The sequence below is a fragment of the Diadema setosum genome, chromosome 15 (assembly GCF_964275005.1).
Source record: "Diadema setosum chromosome 15, eeDiaSeto1, whole genome shotgun sequence".
Taxonomy (NCBI): Eukaryota; Metazoa; Echinodermata; class Echinoidea; order Diadematoida; family Diadematidae; genus Diadema; species Diadema setosum.
The window spans coordinates 13,707,211-13,730,525 of record NC_092699.1 but is presented as its reverse complement, the minus strand read 5'-3'; the positions used below and the strand labels follow the sequence as shown (position 1 = coordinate 13,730,525).

The following is a 23,315-nucleotide window of genomic DNA, read 5'->3' as shown; positions in this document are numbered from 1 at the left end:
CTCTTTTATTTGTATGTGTTTGTCCATGCATTCCTAGGGTGCTCTGATTTTTATCAACTGTTTATAGTCGACATCATACTTTATTGCTATTATGGCTGGAATCCTACATACATCATTATGACATGCTATGATTTTTACAAATCTAGCCTCTCCAGGAAGTCTTGCTTGATTGTTCCTTTAATGTTTCATAATTTCTTGTGCCCCTTCCTCCTTCCTCAAACCACACCATAAACATCAATAACTTATTTCCATCCGATTCCACCACACAGTGGCAAGTAAAGATTCCATGAGCTGCTATGCTCCCTACTGTCCAGTGTGACTGCAGCTCTTTCATTCCACACGAGCCAGTCACTCACAGTCAGGAGCCACTCAGGCTGACGCTATGATTGGCTGGCCGAGTGAACTTTAGCAAAGAGTGGGCGGGGCTCAGCTGCACTGTGGGCCAATCACTGGGGAGTTATTCCTGGCATCCTCCCCTGCTCTCCCCCCCCCCCCCAAATCCTTTTTCAACCAACTCGAGTGGTCTCTCACAGTTTGCCTGGGAGGCAAAAAGGAATAGGAGCACTTGGCATAAAACTTGCAGAGCCAAAGAGAGGTGGTATACAAGAACTGATTAAACTGAGCTCTGGCTTTCAGTCTTGCGCTCTTGAAAAATAAGAGGAGTGAAGTCAGCTTTGAGCTCTGAAAGAAAGTGCCACCTCAGGCCACCCCTGTCAGGAAAGCTACGCCACTTGCTCCATCCTCTTGTCGTCGAAATAACTTCATGCTGGTCGGTGAATAGATCTGAAGTACCAGTGGATGACAGTAAACTGGATGCCATTTAATCTGCTGGACACCAAACTGGATTATCATAACTGCTTGAAGTCAATGTGAATACTTTGTTATCTACGTGCTGGACTGATTAATACAGATTCTTCACTGGAGGAAAAAAAAGTGAAGGATTTCACATCATATACAATTTATTCGGTGGGCACTGGAGAGGACCACTAACTGTGAGGAACTAGTTCTTACAAATGAACCTCCCCACTGGGATCACCACCGGTGACATATAGCAGTTAGACAATTGGAGAAGTTTTTGGGAGGACAGGTACCAACCAATTTAGCTTTTGATTGCTTGGGTACGAACAGAACGAGGAGCACCCCCTCAATAACATTTTGATTCTTAAAGAGATTTTTTTTTTCATCATCCCAGCTGCCAGCGTGTCACTGCCATTTTGGAGCAGACCAATCTAGGCCTAATAGATACATCAGTAGAGTTCTTAACTTTGAGTTGGAAAACCTCCCGAGTGTCTTGGAGCTCTTACTGTACATCGCTGGGTTGGCGTCTGGCATCCACCTACCAAGGTATTACAGAGGAAGGCACACGATAAAGACTGCCATCTCCTTTTTTCTTTCTTTTTTGTTTTTGTTTTTTTTTTTGGTGGTATAAAGCAAATGTTACAATATGTTTTTGTGCATTGTTTATGTCTGATTTTTGTTCTTATTGTTCACCAGCTATAAAATGCATTGGTGCATCTTGTGGTATGATTTTGTGTTTGTTTGTATTATTTTTTTCATTATTTGAAAGTCTGATAAACCTGCTACTGTGTGTGCTTTGGAGGGCACTGTTGGGCAATTGTCTGGCTTGGCTGACAAAGTAAAGTGTCAGTTTGTGCAAAAGCAGGCTTCATTTGAAGTGCTGCATGGGCAACCGGCAATAGTTCATTTTGAGGGTTTCATGGCAAACACTACACCAGCATGTTTTGGGGGTATTTGAGTATGTGTGTGTCTCTCTCTCTTTCTAAAAGGAGAGGCATATTTCTACGAACAACTCAACATTTACTGGTAGAGCACGACGGGGCATTTTGAACAAAAGCAGGCGTGCTGCAACTTGCGAAGACAACTTGCAGAGTAAACACATGGTAACAATGCACCCATGGTCATGATGGGACCTAGAAAAGAAGAGAAACTATTTTCCATTCTTCTTCTTTCTTTCTTTTTTTTCCCTCCCCGATTCCAAGGTTGGAAATGTCTTGTGTATTCAATGGGGAAACCAGTTATCATTTGACTTCTCACATTTAGCATGGACATTCACTGAAATCAAAGTAGCATGCTACTGATCTCTAATGGTATGTAAAGCAGGAATTTTGTGAAATCTTGGAGGGCTGCTGTTTAGTGGGTCACTGAATACAGTCTCCTTTTCAGGAATCGAAGTGCTGCCAGAGTAAAGAAATGTACAGGTCCCCTTTAATACACATAGCTATTTTTGTTTACTATGCAAAGCTTCCGTATTTTCTCTGGTATAGGGCCTACTACATATTTTGTAACATACCACTGCCTGGTAAGTAAATCTGCAGGACATTATTTTTGCATAATGTTTTGACTACTAGGTCAGAATAACCAGTACAAGAACGTTTGTTTGTTGTTGAAAACCAATGGTAAAAGTTTCAATAAATCTCTTTTGTTTACACTGCTCTTGGTGGAGTATAATTTCACTCGTACAGATTAGACTAATGTGACTAAGTCGGAAAGCTAAGCATTCTAGCCAACTAAAATCTATGATCATTAAATGTTAAAAAAAACAATGTGCAAATACATTCAGCCTTGCACTGTTATCCATCAACTAAAGTGTGCACATCAGTGGCTGAGTATTATTTCTTGCTTTTGTTTTGTTGTATCTTTTCAGGAAAGGACAGAGTATCGCCCACTGCCATGGTAACAGATTTTCTTGGAATCATATATTGAGGATTTAACCAAGGAACATCTGGGGTGTAATTCTTGACTAGCGGAATTGGTTTGGAAGAAGCAGTGGGCAGCAGTCGTGGTTTTCAGTTGACAGATTCATCTATTTTCTCTTTGAGTCCCCAAACGATACAGTGGAAGCGCCATGGGTTTTATATGGTACACAGTGTACGTATTTGCCAGTGTAGTCATCTTTTCAAGTTTGATGGCCCAGCACACTGCATCTGGTGCAGCAGATGACTACTATGGGAGACTACGCTCACAGCGCCTGTCGAATCCCAACCCCACGACCACAGAGCAGCCTACAGATTCTACCGCAGAGGAGCAGTGCGTTAGCTGCTGCCGGGGTCCAGGCATGGGCATGGGCATGCCTGGGCCGCCTGGCCCACCAGGCGTGGCAGGGGCTCCAGGAATCCCCGGCGTGCCTGGAAATCACGGCATCTCAGGCCATGACGGGAATCCCGGCGTGCACGGCCCAAAAGGTGACATGGGTCCCCAGGGACTGCCCGGTCTGAAGGGGTCATCAGGTACCCCTGGTCGTCCTGGAGCCCCTGGTTTGCAGGGGCGTGTTGGGCCAAGGGGACCGCCAGGATCGGGAAACCAGGAGCAGGAGGTTATGAAAAGCGCCTTCTCCGCCGCTCGACTCACCACCCTCACAGCTCCTGCAGAGTCTGACATTATCGTCACATTTGAGCACGTCTTCACTAACTACGGCAACCACTTTGATGCCTACACCGGAGTCTACACAGTCCCTGCTTCGGGCGCCTACTTCTTTATCTTCAATATCCACATGGCATCCACACACAAGAACCCCTACGTCAAACTCATGCTCAACGGCAAGATGCAGGTGTCCGTCCATGACTATGACAACAGGGATGCCTTCGACTCGACAAGCAACAGCGTCATCTTGGAGGTGGAGACAGGTGACCAGATTTGGTTACAGCTCGACGCTGACAATGAAGTCAGCAGTAACAGCAACAGGTACACAACCTTTTCTGGATATTTATTGTTCAAGGTATGAGACAGGGACTATGAATGACTGTGCTAGTGACTAAAATTACTGGGTACAGCAAACTTTGAGCACATGCTTCTGCATCAATCGACTGGCTGAGAAACCCCCCAACAGACACTTGGCAAATATGATATGGACTCTTCACCGATGATTTCTCAGAGGGATTTGTGAAGCTTTGACAGGCGAGAAATTGAAAAGAAGAGAGTTGCGCTTGGAATGTGTGGGGGTTCTTTTCCTCCAAGGAAACATAAACTGTAAGAAAGAACAGCAGTGGGTATTGTTATGTGCCTTGTTATGTATTTGACAGCAGGCTATTGTGAATGAAGAGAAGACTGCCCCAGTTAAATGGAGGGACGGTAAACAGAATGTTTAAGGTCACATAACAATTGTTGACATGGAACCGACAGCGTGGAGACAGCATCAAGTGAGGGATGTGTACACTTAGTGTTGCCAGTGTTCTTATCAAATGTCCAATGCATTTTGAATGAATAGTCTAATATCGAAGTCTTTTGTCACAAACTGGTCTCTCTGGTAAAAACTTCAAAGTGTAGATGCAACCTTATCCTCGCTTCATTGCAATTTCGATTCAGGTGTCATAATCATCAATGTTGACAAATTAATCTTGGCTAAATTATGTATTCAAATTGATCAAAGTTGAGGTAATAACAAATTACATGCATGTTGTGAACCTATGGTACAAGATAGTGTACTAATCAACCTTTTTTTTTTTTTTTTTTGCGAATCAGAAGAAACGTTACAATGGAAGCTTCCAAAGTGTGTCATTTGGCATGATTTCTGGAATTAGAGTATCAACAAATGCATTTCCAGAGAGGCCAGTTAGCAAAGAGATTTACACTTTGATTCATGATTTCGTAAGATTTTAATATGACATTGTAGACACACTTTACGTAGGACTATGTACAATCATGTCCGTCTTGAATGTATCAAAGGCGTTGTTTCAGTAAAGTTATTCTGGCACCCTGTGTCAATGTAAACTTCAGTTCTCAATTTACATGTACATTGTGAAAGTATTAAATGACTATGGCAGATATTTATTTTTGGGGCAAGGAAGTTGAGATCGACTATATGCTATTCATTTCTGTATTGTGATGAATATTGAAGATTGTACTTAATTTATTCTCAGCAACTCATTCATATCAGATCTTGAGTATTTGAGAAACAAAATGATATGTATTGTAAAAATTCACAGTGGCATTTGCCAGGAACAAACATGTAATGAAAGACTTGATGCAGCAGTTAATTTCTTCATGATTGTAGTCTGTGGCACTCAACTGCACTCTTTCTATAAAGAGAGGTGTTGCAAAGAAAACCTGGATGGATGTACAGTTCTTTGTTTTCCTTCAAAGGGATTGTATAGTTGTGGTTGAGACCAAAATTCAGGTTTCTAACATTTTTGGTGGGATAATGAGAAACCTCTTATTAAATGTGAAAGAGCATGTAATTCCAAGAGGAATTCAATGTTTATTTGATAAAGATTGGTCTTGAAATGGCTGAGATATCCAAAACAGAATGATCCTGATAAAAGGTGGGATCTACCTTTCATCATCATCGCTTTGTTTTACTTTGTTTTTGGATGTCTCAGCCATTCCAAAACTGATTATCATCAAATAAATTTGAATTCATCTTAAAAATCATAAGTGGTTTCTTGATAGCTCACAAAAAGTTAAAAGCCCAATCCTCATATCCACCAATACTATACCATCCCTATATAACCTGGTGTATTACTTCATGGAACATCTCAAGTTTATTTCCAAATAGAGATAAAAAATAGCAAAACAAAGGAAGGAAGTTCCATGATATCACACCGACCCTGTATCTTCTTGACTATAAGGTCTGCTTAAAATCTTACATTCGAGCACAAGTATAGAAAAACATCTACTGCAATACGTGGTACTTGTAGACGAGCGAAGGCCATTTTTTTTTTTTAATTCTTAAGTCTCATTCATACAGAAGTGCCATGCTTAGACACCATTAGATGTGCTAATTGATGTTTAAATTCATTTTAACTTCCTGTTGCTACAACATATCCTTTTCCCTGAAAGGCAGAAATGCCACTCGCCAAAGTGCTCTATGGCTGATTACACGCAAATGCAATCATCTAGGATTCAACAGTCCCTTTCAACTTTATTTTCTGTACCTATCTGTAACATTATGCAACTCATGATGATTGGTGCAGGGTACATTATCTTTTTAAATTATGGGTGTGAGAGTACTTGCAGAAAAAAAAAAAACACTAATCTCATTAAAAAAAAAATGTTGAAAGTGCATTATAATGCATTTGAACTGCAAAAAAAAAAAAAAAAGGTATGAAAAGTGAGATTTGGGCAGAATTAAAAGAAGTCTGAAATCAGACTAAACTCTGAATTCTCACATCCCTGTAAAATTCATCTGCAATGGTGCATCAAATTTCATATATTTAGTATATACCTCCTTTATGCAAGTCAGCTGATAAGATCACTGAATTTAGCCAACGGGCAAGAGATTATATAAAGTCTTATATAGTGGAGAAGTAGCAGCATGCTTGATTTACGTGTAACTCTGTGCACAATCATAAAACAATTTGCGCAAAAAAAATGGATATTGCAATTTATTTGATACAAAAAATAAATGAAAAGTATTGATGATCAGTCATGTATGTTTGAAAGATCAGAAAGATATTCATGTAAAGCATACAAGTATACAAACCTTTTGTAGCCATTGATTCTAAATGGATATGTCATCCTGAAAAAAATACTTCATCAAAATAAAACAAACAGCTTCCAGTAACTCTTTCTCAATCACTTTAATCTGTTGAAGACTAGCCTCAGTCAAGTACTCATGGGCAGGTGTCTATGAATAATATGCGCAATAACAAAATCAGCTCCCTGTCAATATAGGTTAAAAATGTTATAAAATCATTCTACTGGTTGTGATAGAACTTGCTAGTTTTGAGCAGTGTATCAAGTATATATCCAAATTAATATGAAGATTTTTTTTTTTAATAATTACAATTTGTCAAACGTGACCCTTTGCCATCAAAGCCTCGTAAAGTTGCTACCAGCTGGCTTCCATATTGTGGCACTTTTAACGTCCTGAGAATCTGAGCACGACAAGAAAATACGTTCTGTCTCAAAAGCCCAGCAGAGAGAAGGTAGCAAAGTTTCTATCAGTCATGAAAGACACTACAATAGATTTAAACACAATGGCTCAATGGCAAATGCCAGGCTACCATGCAGTGCATACAAACAAAAATGTTTTTCATTTCATAAAATGCTCTTTGATGACAAACATATACTTATTTTTTAACAAAATATTCTCAGACAAACAAAAATGTTTTTCAATTTACAAAATGTTCTCAGACTTTTGGAGGCTGGACAGGATGCGGCTAAATTACAAAACTCAAAAGTTTTTGAGCAAATATAAGATTTCTTGTTTGTCAGTCAGATTGGCTTATTTCACAGATTTTTCATTTTATAAATTTGTGACTTTATTAGGACAACATGGTGAAGGGTCCCAAATGACAGAGAGAGAGATGTGTAACATATGAAAAACTGAATAGCATAAGACATGGTAGCCAACAAACAAATATAATAAAGCAACAGAAAACTATAAATTGCAGCCACTTCTGAGGAAATGGGCAAGGACAATTGGATTTACATGAGCAGGATGGGTGATCACAAGTTTATTATTCATCTCAGAAAAAAAAAAAGGTTTTATAACAAAAATGAAGTCATAATGACCTAATATATTTAAATTTATATGAACTGTTATGTTCTTTTTTTTTGTCTCAAAGAGTCAGTTGTTTTCTTCCTTTCTTGTCTGAAGTCTGTCTCAGAGAATACATGCCTCAGTGATTTGTTTTGAATAACTACAAAGAGAAAATGTCTCAATTTTCTTGTCTCATCGATCTCTTTCTTCAAACCACGTCATCACGAAGTTTGAGGTGGTATGCAGACGCACGTCACCTCTACAACAAAAAAATACATGACTGTTCTAATTGTTTTCCATCTGAGTAGTTTAAAGAGACTACTTTGCATTATTCATATCACATGTTGAAGTGCTTCAATTCTAATAAAGGAATGATGTAATTTGTCAACACATCAGAAGTCTATTGTTTGGATTTGAAGAAGGCAAATAATTGATCCCCAGACAAGATTGACAAGCCTTTTCCTGTTATTATGTCTGTAAATCTATTTCTCTCACGTGAAAAACACCATTAGAAACATCCATTTCGTCACATTCTTTGTTCTGTACGAGTGATTCCTTTAGTCATCAATTCAAACTCCCTTCATCCGTGTCCTTCAATTCTAATGAGCAATGCCCCATTGAAGGAAAACACACTCTCTTGTGTCTACATTGCAACAAGCAAGACATTTGCCACTCAAAGTCGTAACTTGCCAAATCACAGGCTTGCTGGCACCATACTGTCGAAGTGGTAGAAAAGGGACACATGACTATAAAGAAGAAAATCAGAATGACAATTGTTCCAAATCACGCCAGGTCTATGACTTGCCAAGGAATAAAACTACACATTCAAAGAAGAGATTAGATCAAATCAAGACCAAATTCAATAAAGCAGCAGTCCAAAATGCTAGATGATGATTTGGTTTTTGCTAGCCCATTCTCATTTTAAACAAAAATGAATTCACTGATACTCTTGCACTATAGAGTTGGAAAAATTCAAATCAAGACAATCTATGTCACCACAACTCATATGATATGACCTGGGAAAATATTACTTGTGAGCAAAATGTATTGCTGGTGCAAATAAAGTAAGGTGATATTTATGAAGCTTTGCAATGTGCACTATGGCAAAAGAGTGAAGTTACTCTTTGTCAAAAGTCATGCCAGCATTTTTGGTACTTTCTGTTTCATGTTTCATTCTGTTTTTCATGACTCACAGTCTCTCTTTTGTTCGAGCATTTGCAGCAGATGTTACTGCTTCATCAATTTCCTTGGATTTGTCCTATGTAGCTTACATGTAATAGGAGAAAAAAGTGTTAGATATTATTATTATTATTACTGTTGTATTTGTGTTGCTAAATGGTACCTCATCATAAAGATTTACTTTTCACTATGTGTATGAGCTGAAGCTGAGGACTTGCAGAGTCCACGTGCTCGCATTATTACTGTTGTAATTGTGTTGCTAAATGGTACCTCATCATAAAGATTTACTTTTCACTATGTGTATGAGCTGAAGCTGAGGACTTGCAGAGTCCACGTGCTCGCCTATTTCAGAGTTATTATTGTCGTCAGTAAAGTATAAATATCCTCAGATGAATCAGCAGCTATTTCCAATAAAGTCTACTTCATTCAATGTAGTACAATCTGTTCAGAGCTTCTGTCACTGTTTCTATTAATATTGAAATGGTTTACAAATCTGTTTGAATTTGGATTGGTGTAACTAAACAGACAGTACAATTTATTTGTGGGACTTAGGAATATGAAGGGATCAAACTAAAAACAACATTGTGTTTATTGCAAAATCTACAGTAATCATAAACTCAGTTCACCTCTTGTTTACACAGTCTGCTCTTTGCGGATTTGAAAACTTTCTTTTTATTTCAACGTTACCCAATTTACATCATTACCATTTATGGTAATACCAACCGTTTTTGTTCTCTCTTGTTGGTGGTTTTATTTCCCCTAGTGGTAGTAGACTGCTAAATTATTTATACTTTTTAAGCCAGATACTTTAACTCTTTATGTGCCATGGTAGAAACCCCCTGCGTGCCACATTATTCTGAGACACGAAGGTAGTCATGCTTTGAGAGAGAATTCTGTTTTTCCAATTTGTATAACTTCAACAAATTTATGTTAAGATGGGCATAATAGTAAGCAAAGTTAAAGACGAATGCCAAGCTTTGTTTCGATATAAATTGTATGACAAATCTATTTTCAATTTTTCTTTTGAATGACCAGTTGCTACATTACTGTAAAGGCATGCCTTTTGCACATAAAACCGTGACAGAAACTTAGAATGTACGAGCAAATCTGATTGGGAACACGGCTTGATAGTCAATCACCACATAGAATGCAAGCCGTATATGAGAGGAACAAAAGCACGAGAAACGCTTCCATTGTGCCGCAGGATTAGCAGTGATTAGCGATTTATCAATCGGTTTTGGCGGCTTTGTTTGTTGAGCAGAATAATTATGCGAAGTTGGCACGCCGTCGACTGAGTCGGACGTGCGAACGTGGCACATAAAGAGTTAAAGGTTTATCTGACCACATAAGCCATTTTTGGCTTACAATTACATGGTTTAATGTTGTTGTTTTTTTTCAATAAGCACAAACTCTCTAAGGCCATAATACATTACGATAAGATCAATGGTCTCTCACACTTATCCACTGTCAATACTACCATATTCTTTGCAATGGAATGCCTTCAGTTTCTTTCTTCTTTGTGGTAACATCTCAACATCTCAAGAAAGTTGTCAGGTGATCAGAATTGAATTTGACTCCAAGAACCATCATGAAATAACTTTTTGAACAGTTGTATATAATCAAAATGACCCAACAGATTGGAAAGTTCTCATATTCATACTTGTATTACTTCATTAACGTATTCAAAATAAAAAGTCATAAAGTGGCCAGGAGGCAACCAAATATTGAGTTAGCCTCTAAGAAAAATCATAAAACAACTTTTCTTACATTTGTATATCAAACACAATTCTATTCAAAATGACAAAGGGGAAATTCATCCAATGCAAACGCTTTTCTGTGCTCTTTGGTTTTGGTTTTGTTTTGTGTTTTTCTGGTTTTTCTTTCCAAGAAGAGCATGATGCCACATTGGCACTGAAAAGTGTGCCTGTTGAAAGATATGTTGGTTGTAAGCCCCACCCCCTTGGGGAAAAGAAAAGGAGATGAAAGGTGATAGAAGAGAGAAAGTGTTCTGTCATCATGCTGAACTGACACATGTCCACCTGCTGCATCCGTCTCAGCAGGGAGGTGGTTTCCACCTCCCTGGTCTCAGTAAGGAGCAAAGGAGCCATGACTCACACTGTGATGAGGAGGAGGAAAGGTGAGGGGGGGGGGGGGTTGTGTTCAGGATCATGAAATGTCCTTAATCTTTTCTTTCTTTTTTTGGTGGTGGCGGTTTTCATGCTTTCAGTTATTGAGGTTTCTCTATGGGTGTCCAGAGATTATGCAGCACTTATCCACTCAAGCTCTTACCCATCATCTCTGATATATATACATGTAGGGCATTGCGTTATGAATTGAACAAGAATTAACTGTGTCATACCTTAAAACAATTACAATGTTGGTCTGCTTAAACATGTTGTATTATGATCCCCCCTCCTTTTTTTTTTTTTTTTTTCAGGTGGGGGGGGGGGGGGCATTAGCCCATAAGGATTTCAAGTGATAGATTTGATATAAATTTATTTATCTACTAGATATATATTATTTCAGGCATTCCTAAAAATAAGAAGATATTGTCTTTCCTAGATCCAAATGATCAGTTCTTCTATCTGACATTTGACAAATTTCTTAATACACTGTACGGCTATTATTTGTACAGCCCCCCCCCCCCCCCCTCCCCAGAAAAAAAAAAAATGAACAGGAGCAATTAAAAAAAAAAAAACAGATTCATCACATATTATTCACTAGCAATAGAGAGTGAAAGGTGATAGGTGAAAGGGTTTTTTTTTTCAAAGTATGAATGAATATCGGCCTATCTGTAATATCAGAGTAAAGCTGACAGCAACAACAAAAAAAAAAGAGGTTAAAAATTATTCAATATGACAAGACTTCATATTTTGTAACTTTCAGTACACTTGGAGATAATGCATATTCAAAAATTACTCATGTGTCTTCTGACATGACTTTTCAAAAGGGTAACTCAAACACTGCCCTTGATTCCTTCTAGGAGGCTGCATGTAATCTCGGAGGAACGGCTTGAAATGTTTCCAGGAAATCATACCAGGCAGCCCCTCATTCTCACACAACATTCCAAAGAATCTCCTCAACAAGTCAGGATACATGTATATTGGATACAGTAAAATAAAATAAAAAGTACAGTTTCTGAATCACACTGTCACCTGGGTTAGTAAGACAATACAAAAGTAAAGTGTCCCCAAATGCACTTTCCTCATTGTTTTTAATCTACCTGTGTGTGTTCCTTGGCATTCGCATAGAAATTAGGTGCAGCCACTTTGTACCTTTTTTTTTTAAATTCAACTCCATTTCTGTTCAGCATGCAGTACCTTCAATCTATTTCGTGACAATTCCTTGAATATAAACAAAAAGGAAAAACACTCTCTCTTTCCCTTTACTTTTACAGCAGAAATATAAACAGAGGAAATGGTTCTTCCAAATGTCAAAATGAAACATTTTGGAGATTATCCAAGTTCGGTGCGAAGACTGATCACTTTTTTTGCCGGACTGGCGCAAGTTTGCGGATGACGCGGACCTCGGAAAGTGATTTCACACATTGCGTTTGGAATGTCATAAAGACACTTGAGAAACACTGAATGTTCGGCTCATTGCAAACATTTTTTTAGATGGAAAGGCAAAAAAAAAAAAAAATGATTGTCAGCATATTTGTGGCAAATTTTTCTGCCATGAATGCAAAACATGTATTAGCAAACCACTCATTCTTTGTGAATTTTTCTCTGAGGTTCTAACCAAGCTTCACTCATCTGAGCATACATATCAAACTTGCACATCAACATGTACACTCTGTACACACACACTGTGCTAGGCAAATTATCCCAATAGTTTGTTTTATTTTTTGCATTTTGTTTTTTGTTAATATCAAACAGGACTGATTTTGCAGATAGCGATTATTAAGTTTCTTCGTGTCTACACACATAAATTAACAGTTTTCACATCATGCTCGAAAAATCTCATTTTTAGATACCATTAATTTCGGGCATGTGTGAATGATGCTAATGGTGCTTACATTCTCCGTCATGAAGGAATTGCATGTTTGATGGACAGTGCGCAGAGACTGCAGTGCAGATGTTGTATGGTACGACTTTGGCAGTTAGCAGTTGGCGAGAAGACTCATTTCAGAATCTCCATGCTGCACCATCTTTTTACACACTTTCTCAGGACATCTGTCGGAGACGTGACTCACAAACGAGTTCTTTAGTTAAGTGTGAAACGGCACTGGGCTTCCTTGCTTAACAATCTCCTGCTGAGATGCGCCATATTCTACAAAGAAACGTCATATCAAACCTTGTTTGTTCCTCATTCACTAAGGACCTTTGTCCAAACAACTCTTCGGCTACCGAACAGAGAACATAAGGTATGCAAATGAACAATGACGATTCATCCTGCCATTATTTGATCTGTATGCCCATCGAGATTTTTTTTCTGTTTTTTTGTTTTTAAATGCGGGAATTGTTCCAAAGTATTTGTAATCCAGCCTTGATGGGGAATGATGATCAAATAAAAATGCCATCGCATTCCGACAGGGCACTAAAGGCTCGTTGACATGCAGTTTATACAGCAATGGTGTCATCATGGGCAGCCTACAGCATTCATGTAGAGTATCAAATCGTGTGCATTCAGTACCCACGTGTATCCTTGCACAAAAGAAAGAAGAAAACCTTGGAGACCTTCAGAGTTGGCAAAAGTATATTGAATGCATTTTTTCCCAAGAAGATTTTACACATTTGTCCCTGCAGTACTATTAGGATCTTGAGGCTGAATTGAGTTGACTGGCATTGATCTATCACTTGACATGTGGAAATGAATTCTTCTTTTGCAGTGGCAGTTTCATTTCCAGAAGCAGAACTGATTTTAATGGGGAGGGGGTAGTAGGGGAACGGTCTTACTTACATGAGGCAGCCATAAATTACAAAGAAATCATGCTCCTTAGTTCATTTTTCTCTCAGCCAATATCCATGAGTGACTGTGGCACATTGCTGAACATATGGGCATACTAAACATCAAGAACATTTCAAAAGAGATAAACCCCAAGCAAGGAAGCTACCTTGCTTGAAAATATCATGAAAAGTGAAAAGTTAATGAGTAAATCATTGATAAAATGAAGTATACCATGGTTCATGAAAAAAAAGGGGGAAATACCCACTTTAATCATTTTGAATGAGACAGCTCAAATTCTCTCATTTTCGAAAACTATCAGTTCAGTTCAAATTTATTTTGTCAGGAAACGAAACTATAATAGCATAACAAAAAGGTAATCAAATATCTGTGGCCACACTATGACTACAAGCTATTACAATTCTAAGTAAGATCAAGATGAACTATTTTTGGTGATATATTCATATATTGATACTGTTGTTCTTTCCTTCTCAAAGGGATTGTTTACAATTGGGAGCAGTGATTTAAAAAAATGTTTGAGTTATCAAATTTGATGCATATGTGCAGGTCACTTACTGTATATCTCAAAACATCCCAACTACATAGAAATTTAATAACAAAGCCTACAATATAAGGTGATATTTTATCACTATTTTTCTCAATAAACCATAACTGTAGACGATTTATTGTAGAAAAAAAAATATCATAACTATTGTTCACATTTCGTAAGTTTAATAAAACTTAACACTGATTATACTGATTAACATTTTTACATTGTTTCTTTCTATACCTAACCCATATTTTAGAATTATTTTGAAGCACTAAAGCTGGGTTTAAGTTGTTTCATCTGCACATGGTAAATAATGCCTTTAGCCAGGGAACAAGTTTCATGCACTTAGCATGAATACAGAGACCATCATATTCTATGAGAAGCTACATTTCCTATCAAGTGACATATATCATCATTTCACCAACAGACTCTTAATCTGGCACAGGTCGAATATGAGAACATGTTATACCCACCACCCATCTATGACTTGAATCACTATGCGCATCGCCTTAGAAATCGGGTCCACGAATTTCGCTGGTTGGAATGTTAAAGGACGAGTTCACCTTCATAGACATGTGGGTTTTTGTGAATGCAGCAATATTAGTAGATCAGCAAGAGTTTGAGGAAAATCGGACACTCCGTTCAAAAGTTATGAATTTTTGAAGTTTCTACTCAGTCACGACTGGATGACAAGACTACTATAGCTTGTGATGTCACATGAGTACAACGAAAGTATAAAGAAAATTCAACATATTTTTACTTTTCTTGTGTAACAAAAGAACACTTGACTTCTCTCTGTCAGGAGGCATGGGGAATAATATTACCCTTAACATATGTCAGTAACCAGTCAGAGAAATGTGCACTTTATTCAAAAAGTACAGTTTTGTGAAATTCTCTTTTTATTTTCTTTATATCGTTGTATGCATGTGACATCATACACTGTAGTAGTCTTTTCATCCAACAGTGACTGCACAGATACTTTAAAAAAATCATAACTTTTGAACGGATCGTCCGATTTTCCCCAAACTTGCGCTGGTACTAGTATTGTTGTCTTCACTCAATCCACATGTCTTTGAAGGTGGACTTGTCCTTTAACATTACGAAACTCCCCCCAGTGGATCGCCTCCACACTGTCGACTTGAAGACCCGTCGACCCCAAATCACAAATCTCTCCAGGTTGTGGGGAGAAAGTGTTTTCTAACATCGCCTGCCTCATTTGATAATGGGGGCGTGTCTGCAGCGTTCAATCAGAGCGCTCCCCTCCAAACACGGGGTGACAAGCATCTGTTGAGGTGGTGGATCTCTCCACATAATGTCTGACGCCGACTAATGAGCATTGACAGACTGATGGAAGAAACCTGGTCTCAACATTATTTGCTTTCGCTCATATAAAACATTCTTGAATCATTAGTTCATTACATTTAGGAAATGTCTGAGCTAATGCTTCCTGTCCCGATCACAACATGTTTTACCCCCAATAAATTCTTGAAAGGCTTGGAAGATTCTGATTCAAAGGTCTCTATTTCCGACTCATGCCATACATTTGTAAAGCTGACCTTCCTATAAGATGCACAAAAATATAGATACATTGTAAAACAAGCAGGATGAAAGCCAATTCTTTAATTAGAGTTACCTCTTAATCAGTCAAGATATCGTGCGCGTTAGCCAGATGAAGCTGTGATATAACATACCTCAGGAATCTCTGCATGGTTGGGCAAAATATGTTGTGAAATCCCTTCATTTCCACATACTGCTTCAGAATTTTCTTGTCAAATGTTGTCTGTTTAATAAAATAAACTTTAATATTTTAATCACAAAAAATAAGCCTGACATTGAACAAGATTTGCTGGCAGGGCTGATGTGAAATTAATTATCCTTCTGAGGTTGTGAAAGGAGATACCCCAAAAAGCTTCTCAGATATGTCTTCTAGAATTGTCTTCACTGGCCATGATGCAGCAAGTTCCCAGGAATTTCTGCTGATGATGGATGTCAATAGACATTGAACTAGGATTCCTACCACTAGAGCTACTGCTCTGGAATGCTCTGTACAAAATATATCATATAACAGCCATGGTATGCATTGATATATGCCATTGATTTCAGCATTCTGTGTGGATCAATAAAGGCACCTTGAAAACACGCGCAGCCATCACAATAGCACCCTATTCAACTTTACAAGCACCTATCTCTTGCACAGCGCTGGTGTCAAAAGCAATATTTTCTGGACAAATTTGCCGTCCGTATTTGAGCTCCAATGTCACCCTTTTCTCAAGGAGGGACTGGTCCGTGACGTCTGAGTGGCGTTTATTTTCTCAGGCTCCTCAGGTGGCAACATTCCACACCCATCATCCGCTGGCGAATGAGAATGGAAGTATGACAACTGGCAAAACTGGGGTTTGCAGATACATCGGAAGTATAATTTGGCCAGGAATGAATATCTGTCATGAATGTACACAGAAAAATGATGATCAAAGTTCAATGGAAATGTGAGCAGGTGCAGACCAAACTTTTGTCATCCATGTTTAATCAGCAGATTACTTTACCATTCAGGAAGGATCTGGATGTACACCGTGAGGATAGGAATCCAGCTGGTTTAAACTTAACCCTTTCTGCATTATAGGGACTTTGAACAACGTGTAGAATACAACGGGGTTTGCCATGCCCATTGGTACTCAAAGCACACAATGGGTTTAAACACTGTTAGAGATGAAACACTAACTTCTCGGTATCCTTGTGATCAATTTAGTGCCATTTTACTGCTTCTATTCTTTCCTGTAGGGCCTACTCATCATGGAACAAGTGTTGGGAAGCCAGTTTGCCTCAATACATCATACACCTTGCAAATGGTTTTTCATGAATTATTTTTTGTAAAATTCACTTCATTTATCAGGAGTTTCCAACCAGTGGTTGGTCCACATTTACAATTACAACAAAAAACATACTCATATGTATACCAGTACACCTGTACATGAATAAAAATACACAATGGTGTATGTCACTAATGGGTTAAGATTCTATGCAAACACTTTTATTCTCACATACACGTACAATCAATGTAAGTGGAGTTACATTATCAATATGCCTCCATGCTATTAAAACAACATTGAATTTCCTTGTTAGCATACCCTCAAAAGTTTTTCTTTTTCCATCTCTCTCTCTCTGCCTTCTCTTACTTATTATTCTCTCTTCTGGAATGATCTGACACAAGCTAATAAAGGTAACAGCATCATTTTCCCAGCGATTTACAACTCGGAAGAAGAACATTCTTCATTTTATATGCAAATTGGGGACAAATATTTGCCCAATCAGTCAGGTTTGCACAGACTATCTCCCTCACAAAAATTGTGCAGGTTTCTTTAAACAGACAGAAAAAATGTCAAAAATAAAAAAATGAGACATGGAAGAAAATTGAGCTATACAAATCAACAAGACCTGCTGTGTTCCTATGGATACTGTTTGTAGACAGCGAGTTGAAGTTGACCCTCCTCCACTCAAGGAAAAGTGGGCAAAATGTTGACCCATTGCTGATGACAGACAAGCTACCTTTTTCTTCTTTTTACCATGTATCAACCTTTGCTTTGATTTTGTTTTGTAACCTACAGCCCCAGCATGCTGCATACAGTCTGTCCTAAATACATTATGAAATTGACCTGTTTATTATGGGTCATTGGATGGTACAACTTGTAGCACGAATTCTCAAGACTTCACTGCATAGAAAATCGAGGGATGCACTCACGTTTCGCTCTATCATTTCAACCTTTCTTGCCCATTTGGGTTTGATACCTTTCTTTTCTTCTCCTTTGTATTAAATGTGACTCAAATGCTGTTCCACTAATATATTTAGATGCGCCTGATTGGGTCTTTTTAATTCATACTGTTTGAAAGACTGTCGGGTAAAACTCTATAAAAAGAGGCATTGATCTGTTTGCCCTGTTCCCTCAAGCTAACTGACATGATTTCTTGATTGAAGACAATATACCGTAAAACAGGGAATGCTCGCATGCATTTTAATTTTGCAAATTTTGCGAGAGCCAAGATTCGCAAAATTAAAATGCACAAGAAAGTTCTGGTCTATGCTTTATGCATTGAATGTTTCAACAGAGGCAACTCGCGGAAATTTCATACCGCGTAAATGGCCGTTGCCTCCAATTCCCCCAAAAAAATTCTTACCACAAAAATATAGTGTTTTACAGTAGTCAGTAAGTTTTTTAAAAGTGCAATGCTGAGGGCTTCAAGTCCATGGGTTTGAATGTTAAGAATTAGTTTAATCCCTGTGATACGATCACTGACTATCTCTGAAAGAAAAAGAATGCTTTATTTTCTCTCTGCTTGTCTGTCTCAGTAGGCGTTTTCACATCAGCCCGATAAAAATCCAAGCTCGAGATATTCCTTAACTTACCAAGTCAGAAAATAGCGCGCTATTTCGAAACATCGGGCTGATGTGAAAACGCCCAGTTTGTCTTTGTTTAATGCATTAAGAAGTTATATTCTATAATTTTTTACTTTTCTGTAGCATCACGAGCAGCTGACACCAAGGTGCTCATAAATTCTAGACAGCTGAAATCACCCAAAGTTTTATAATCATTCTGCAGATAGCACTGTGCATATTAATTGGCAAATATTATAATTATCTACATGTAAACAAGGTCTAGCTGAAGTGATCTTTTAAAGATGATCATGTCTGTATACTAATGGTGTCTTACTGCCTACAGTACAATCGCCTTGCACTCTTGAGTCCATACAGAAGCCAGGAAACCAGTTCAAAGGACGCTGCGCACTGGAAGTGACCCACAAACTACAACAGATGTAAGCGGAGACAGGAATGCACAGTTGTCTCCATCCCGGGTATCTGTGTTAACCTTGAACGAGGGGGGAGCATCACCTCTCCATTAATAATTGCTCACTTCATCATGCCTCTGTTCTTTGGTCCAGCGATGCCTTTTAGCTATCTACCTCATTCTCTTCCCTCTCTTTGCTACGACTTGATCTCTTACCATCTCAACTCTGCTCTTGCTCATTTCATGTTTTCCCATCTCTCCTCCCTTCCTTTATCCTTTCATTTTCATTTTCCCTTTTCTTCCTACCAAAGATAGTAGAGATAAGATACGAAGGCGCGCGATAACAATGGACACAAAATGGCTACCCTACATGACGATACAAAAGAGAGCTAAGTACAAACTCAGTACACCTAGGAACATCATTCATTTCCAAAGGTAGTGGTATTTTTATTATCTTAAAAAGATTTAAAAATTATAGCCGTAGCTTTTTTTCGATTAAGGGGATTATTTTGAAGAACGAGATTTTAGAGTAATAAGGATTATTTCGTGGAGGTAAAAATTTGGCAACAACATGATCTCACAATCAAAAACGCTTGATAAACAACAACAACATCTGCAAAGACAGCGCGTCTCAGGCAAAGACACACATCACCTGAGACGCGCTGTCCCTGAAGCCGCTGCTGTTGTTTATCAAGCGTCAAGGCAGCGCGTCTCAGGTGACGTGCGTAATACGCTTGAAGACCGCGCGCTGTCCATTTGTTTTGTACAGGATTAGCGCGCACTTTCGTGTCTTATTAGTTAAGCATCTTTGCTTCCTACCTAATTCTTTCTTTCTTCCATCCCTCTTCCTTCTTTCCAGGATCTCTCCTTTCAGCAACATGCAAACAATCCACATGGTACTGAATACAAATGACCGAATGATGACACGCATGCCCAAAACAAACAAAACAACAACAAAAGCAACAACCTTTCTACCATTTCCAAATCCATGTGACATACTTCCTATAATTCTATGAGCAACTCACTAATGATAAAAAAAATAAGGCACATTTTCCCCTTAACCCGGTGAAGGCTACTCCCGAGTATTCTTGGGCTGGGGTATGTGGGAAATGCACATACAGTGCAAGACAAAAATCAGTCCATCTTCAGTGGGTTAAAGCTACCAGGACTCCTGCACACTATATATGGCTTTCTCCTAGAAAAGTCTTCCATTCTTCTCTTTCTGTTATCTGTGCCCTTCATTTCACAGTGAAGAGTTTCCTCGTCACGTGGCTGAACGGGGTCAACATCACCCCCTTTGCACGGCCAGTAAACTTGGCAACTGGAAGCTGTCTGGGACTGGAGCTGGGATCTTGCTGACATCACAGTTTGCCGCTAAGGTTTGACTGCGAGTAGTGCACGTTTTATATTAAACATATACATTGCCTATGTATTTTTTTTTTTCTTCTTCTTCTCTTGCAGGGGCCAGTTGAGACTGTATATCCCGGCCTATGGTTAAGCATTGGAAAACATTCTGTATCAGCACTGTTAAGAGAGGAGGAGGCATATCTAGCAGTTGAATCATCAGAAAATGATCTATGGCCTTGGTGCCCCCTTAACTTGTCTGTTCTTCTTGTCACGCTTTGCTTAGCCTCAGCTCAAGACTTTGCTGAGTTGCAGTAACCCCTTGGAATCACTTCTAGATGAAGCAGTGTCTTCGGCTGCGTTTCCCCTGTTTGAAATGAGTTTCAATACCCACTAATCAAAGCACATTTGCAAACGCCTTTTGGATCACATTTCTCAAGTTGTTGCATTTATCAACTGTGTTGTGAGTCGATTGGGAGGCCTTATCACTGTGCAGCTACACTGTGCTGTTGGCAATGGTCGATGTGGGCAGACCACAACTTTGCATTTATCAACTCTACAGAAAAGTGTTTCTGGCTCAAACATGTTTGCGATAACACTTTTTTCGGCATTTCAGAAATGTGTTTCTAACAAAACAAAACAAAACCAAACAAAAGCTTTGTGTGCATCAACTGTCCAAATCTCTCTGAATGTTGTTCGGAAACTGTAATTCTGCACCAGAAGTGAGATGGTAAACGCTGCACCCTTTGTTTCCCCAATTTCCTCTTTTTATCAATATGCCCTCGTGATTTGTGTCGATCTTGTGATAAAAAAAAGAAACAGTGAGTTGGCGATTGTGTCTTCCGTTTAGTATGTTGAAGATTAAAGATAATAAAAAGTTTTGGTACCTCAAAAATTTCCTTGTCTTAGTTTGTGTTTCAGGTTAAAGTACCTTTCATATAACTAACACTGTGAGACTTACTCGCCCCAAAGTGCTCTCATGTCTTTAATAGTAATCATGCAATTAACTGCGACCAGCAGCCCCATACGCATAGCGACCAGCAGTCCCATACGCATAGCGAGCAGTCCCATACGCATAGCGTAATCGGGCTTCGCATTGTAGCATTCAGGATCATGACAGATTTAGTATCGCGGGATAAATGTTAACTTAAAATCCCAAAAATTCTTCAATTTGAAGACTTACCAATTAAAGTGAAGTATTGAAAACAGGCTTCGGGCAACGTTTGGTTCTGCCTATAGTCCCTTTCTGTTCGAATTGATGACTGAATGTGACTCAGCCGAGAGGACCTTGGGAGAGCTACATACACCATGTACACTGAATACTACAGCCAGTGCATGCGAACACATCACATGCGCACAAATTTCAAATCCCATATCAACGGATAAGATGTTTGTGTGCGCATGCGCTGGCCGTAGTAGTCAGTGTATGCATCGGTCCATGGTGTATGTAGCTCTCCCAAGGTCCTCTCGACCGAGTCACATTCAGTCATCAATTCGAAAAGAAAGGGACTATTGGCAGAACCAATCGTTGTTCGAAGCCTGTTATCAATACTTCAACTTAATTGGTAAGTCTTCAAATCGAAGAAATTTTGAGATTTTAAATTGACATTTACCCGCGATACTAATTCTGTCATGATCCTGAATGTTACAATGCGAAGCCCCATTACGCTATGCGTATGGGGCTGCTGGTCGCAGTTAGCTATGCGTACAATGGGCTGCACGCTGCTGGTCGCAGTCAGTGGTTTCGGACAATATTTATCGACGCTGTACGGCGACGGCTCTGGTACGAAACCATTATTGCATGATTACTAAGACATGAGAGCACTTTGGGGCGAGTAATTCTCACAGACAACGTACTTTAACGTGAAACACAAACCAAGACAAGGAAATTCAGGGAAACTTTTGAGGTACCAAAACTTTTTATTATCTTTAATCTAGTTTTATACTGTATATCTTCTTTCCTGTAAGAATGCTGCATTTCAACTGTGACAAGATTGTAATAGATACTGTAAAATGTCACACCATACATGTCAATCTGGGTTGTTGTTTTTTCCTCTATCAAATAAAGTCAAAAGCATTTCTGTTTGATTATTTGTTAGTTAGTTTAATAGTTTGTTTGTTTGTTTGTTTGTTTGTTCAAATCTACTGCACATGAAACTGAAGCATGTACACCTGTATATCACAACTATACATAGAAAAAAAAAAATGAGGCACAGCACACTTCACATCCTGGGATAAAAAGGGCAAAATACACCGTGAAGTCAATACATTCGATGTGTCAAAGAAGAAAAATTATGATTCTTTCTTTCCAGTTTATGAGTTGTACCTCACTATGCTACTCGCACAATGGCTGCTTTTATCCATTTCATCAGACTAACCCCCACTTGCCAAGGCAATGAACCCTCTCGTAACATGGATTCAGAGGTTTTTGACATAAAAAGGCACAGCTACAGAAATTCGGCCATTCTCTCCAAATCAGTGAGCTGTATGACAAAGCATCATAGTGTTTCAAACAAGAAAGGCGTCTCATTTCTTGTTGCATGTTCTGAATACATGTCTTTATCATGCTGTTCACAGAGCTTCAAGTACCATTCTTGTGCTGAACATTGTCTCCTTGCCTACATGTAGCTCTTCCAAGTTGCAAACAACTTTTTGAATACCAAACCCAATGGCCTGTCAATAAAAGCTGTATAACTCACAAGAAAAGTTTACACAATCAAGAGTATGTTACATGCATATATTTGTATGCAGAGCACCATGACACAAGGGAATACAAGGCCCAGCTATTTACATCATCTCATTTTATACGTTAAAAAAGTTCTACCTGCAAATGTACAATGAAGATGTCCGAAATCAAGCAAAACTGAAGCTAAAAGTTTACCCTTGACTGGAAGTCAATTTTAAACAGCCTTTTTTAATCTATTCCAAAAATAATTTTCAAATCTGATTTTGGAATACACTTCCTCCTGCACAAGTGATCGCTTTCTCTCTGGTTACTTTTCTTGTTCTTTTTTGTAACAAACATGATTTCCTCAACAAATACCCAAATCTCAAATATTAAAAAGAAAAGTAGTTGACCTAGTGCAAATCTTGTTATCAAGAGAGTGCCTCCATGATGATTGAATAAAATTACTTT

At 38.6% G+C, this 23,315-nt stretch overlaps 2 protein-coding genes across 2 annotated transcripts in view; one reads left to right on the top strand and one right to left on the bottom strand.

Moving 5' to 3' along the window:
- The window catches only part of LOC140239051 (serine/threonine-protein kinase mTOR-like), a 243,344-nt gene that overhangs the window by 141,114 nt on the left and 78,915 nt on the right, over positions 1-23,315 (bottom strand). The gene's annotated exons all lie outside the window — the stretch shown is intronic.
- LOC140239045 (uncharacterized) lies at positions 1,211-7,935 on the top strand. The gene is made up of 2 exons (XM_072318941.1): positions 1,211-1,344; positions 2,666-7,935. Exon 2 carries the CDS (start codon positions 2,867-2,869, stop codon positions 3,740-3,742), a length of 876 nt encoding a protein of 291 aa, XP_072175042.1. The 5' UTR covers positions 1,211-1,344; positions 2,666-2,866; the 3' UTR covers positions 3,743-7,935.

Excerpts from the sequence above, each read along its gene's own strand:
- LOC140239045 (XM_072318941.1), top strand. The coding sequence starts at position 2,867 with ATGGGTTTTATATGGTACACAGTGTACGTATTTGCCAGTGTAGTCATC.